Source organism: Histoplasma capsulatum (assembly GCF_000150115.1).
Source record: "Histoplasma capsulatum G186AR genomic scaffold supercont2.15, whole genome shotgun sequence".
NCBI classification, from domain to species: Eukaryota; Fungi; Ascomycota; class Eurotiomycetes; order Onygenales; family Ajellomycetaceae; genus Histoplasma; species Histoplasma capsulatum.
This window is the reverse complement of record NW_025544815.1, coordinates 241,103-242,674: the sequence shown is the minus strand read 5'-3', so window position 1 is coordinate 242,674 and position 1,572 is coordinate 241,103. Positions and strand designations below refer to the sequence as shown.

The following is a 1,572-nucleotide window of genomic DNA, read 5'->3' as shown; positions in this document are numbered from 1 at the left end:
TTCCAGTAATAGGCCGGCGACAACGACGATGGAACCGGAGCCCGAAGGCCAAAGGCGGGTACTAGTCCATTGCAGCGCCGGCTGCGGGCGGACGGGGACCTACTGCACCGTCGATAGCGTTGTAGATATGCTGAAGCGGCGGCGGGCAGCGTTGGCGGATCGAAAGCAACCGGCGGCAGGGAGTCCGAGTGGGGATGGTGGCGACGATGCGGGCGAACAGGAAGCCTGGCTGCTTCGAGAGGATGTTGACCTGATCGCGGCGACGGTGGAGGAATTCAGAACACAGCGCATCAGCATGGTGCAGAGTCTTCGGCAGCTTGTTCTGGATTACGAGAGCGTGCTAGAGTGGATTATGCAGCATGCGGGGGAGCTGGGGATGGGGGATGAGGCTTCGGATGAAGTGGAGATGAAGAAAGGGGTTTGATCCTGATCCTGATCCTGACCCTGATCCTGACCCTGAGCGTGAGACTTTCGAGGGGAGCTTTGTTTTTTCAATTACGATTTCTTTTAAAAATAAAAAGGAAGGAAAATAGTTTACGTTCGTAGAGATAGAGGCGTGCGCGAGATAGATGATAGATAGACAAACAGAGGGGGATGCGATGATGATTCCGATGATAGGGGGGAAAAGGGGAAGGGTGGGTTTTGCAGAGGAGGACGCAAGGGGGGGGGCCAGCCAGGTATAATAAATATAATGTTATAGTTAGCATTTAATTCAAGTTCACTCTTGTGTGTTTTTTTAACTTTTGGTTTTGGTTTTCTTTCTTTTTTTTGTGGTTGGTAAATTATAAGATAAGATAGTTATAGCAAGTAAATAATAGAGGTATGTAGTTTAACTAGTGTCCACTAGAGTCTAGAGAGAAGCAGGAGCATGGATTGCATTGTATTGCATTCTCAAGCGAGCTCCGTGTTCGTTTTCCCTTCCTAGTAGCGAGCATCGTCGTCATCATCATCATCTGCCTCCTTCTTTATCACCGTTTATCAACCTTTGGAGATGGGGATTGGCATGGGGATGGGGATGGATGGGGATGGATGGGGATGCGTAGATGGGTAGGCGGGATAAATAAGAGATACTAACTAACTAACCAGCATCTAGCATCTAGAATCTAGCATAACTAAGTAAGTTGATAAATAACTAGTTGATAGTTGATAGTTGATAGTTACCTGATAGTTAATGCAAATACCAGCTGGATACTAGACGAGTTAGCTTGTAGCTTGTAGCTGCTAGTAGCTAGTAGCCGAATTAGTAAACTAGTTTATTAGTTTATTCGTTACACAGGAAAGGTAAGGAAGGGGTTCGATGGGTTACAACTTAACGGGCGGGGACAGGAAAGGTAACTAACTAATACATAGTAAATAGATTTTCTTCTGGTGTTATCTATTGGTCAGTCAGAACGGGTTAGGCGGGGGAAAGGGGGGGTGGGGGGGAGCTTGGGGTGGGAATGTGAAGGGGAAAACAAAAAGAATAAAGGGAATAAAAGGAGTAAAATGGAAAGGAAGGGAAGGGAAAAGGGGGTTTGGAATTTGTTTGTGGAAAGGAGTAAGTAGTGAGTACTAGTAGATGGCGGTAAGTTG

The 1,572-nt window shown here is 46.9% G+C and overlaps 1 protein-coding gene across 1 annotated transcript; it reads left to right on the top strand.

Moving 5' to 3' along the window:
* Positions 1-3: 3 nt before the first annotated feature.
* On the top strand, positions 4-737 carry HCBG_08320 (uncharacterized protein; the record flags this gene model as incomplete). The annotated part of the gene is made up of 1 exon (XM_045435369.1): positions 4-737. One exon carries the CDS (start codon positions 29-31, stop codon positions 422-424), a length of 396 nt encoding a protein of 131 aa, XP_045283861.1.
* Between the last annotated feature and the right edge of the window lie 835 nt (positions 738-1,572).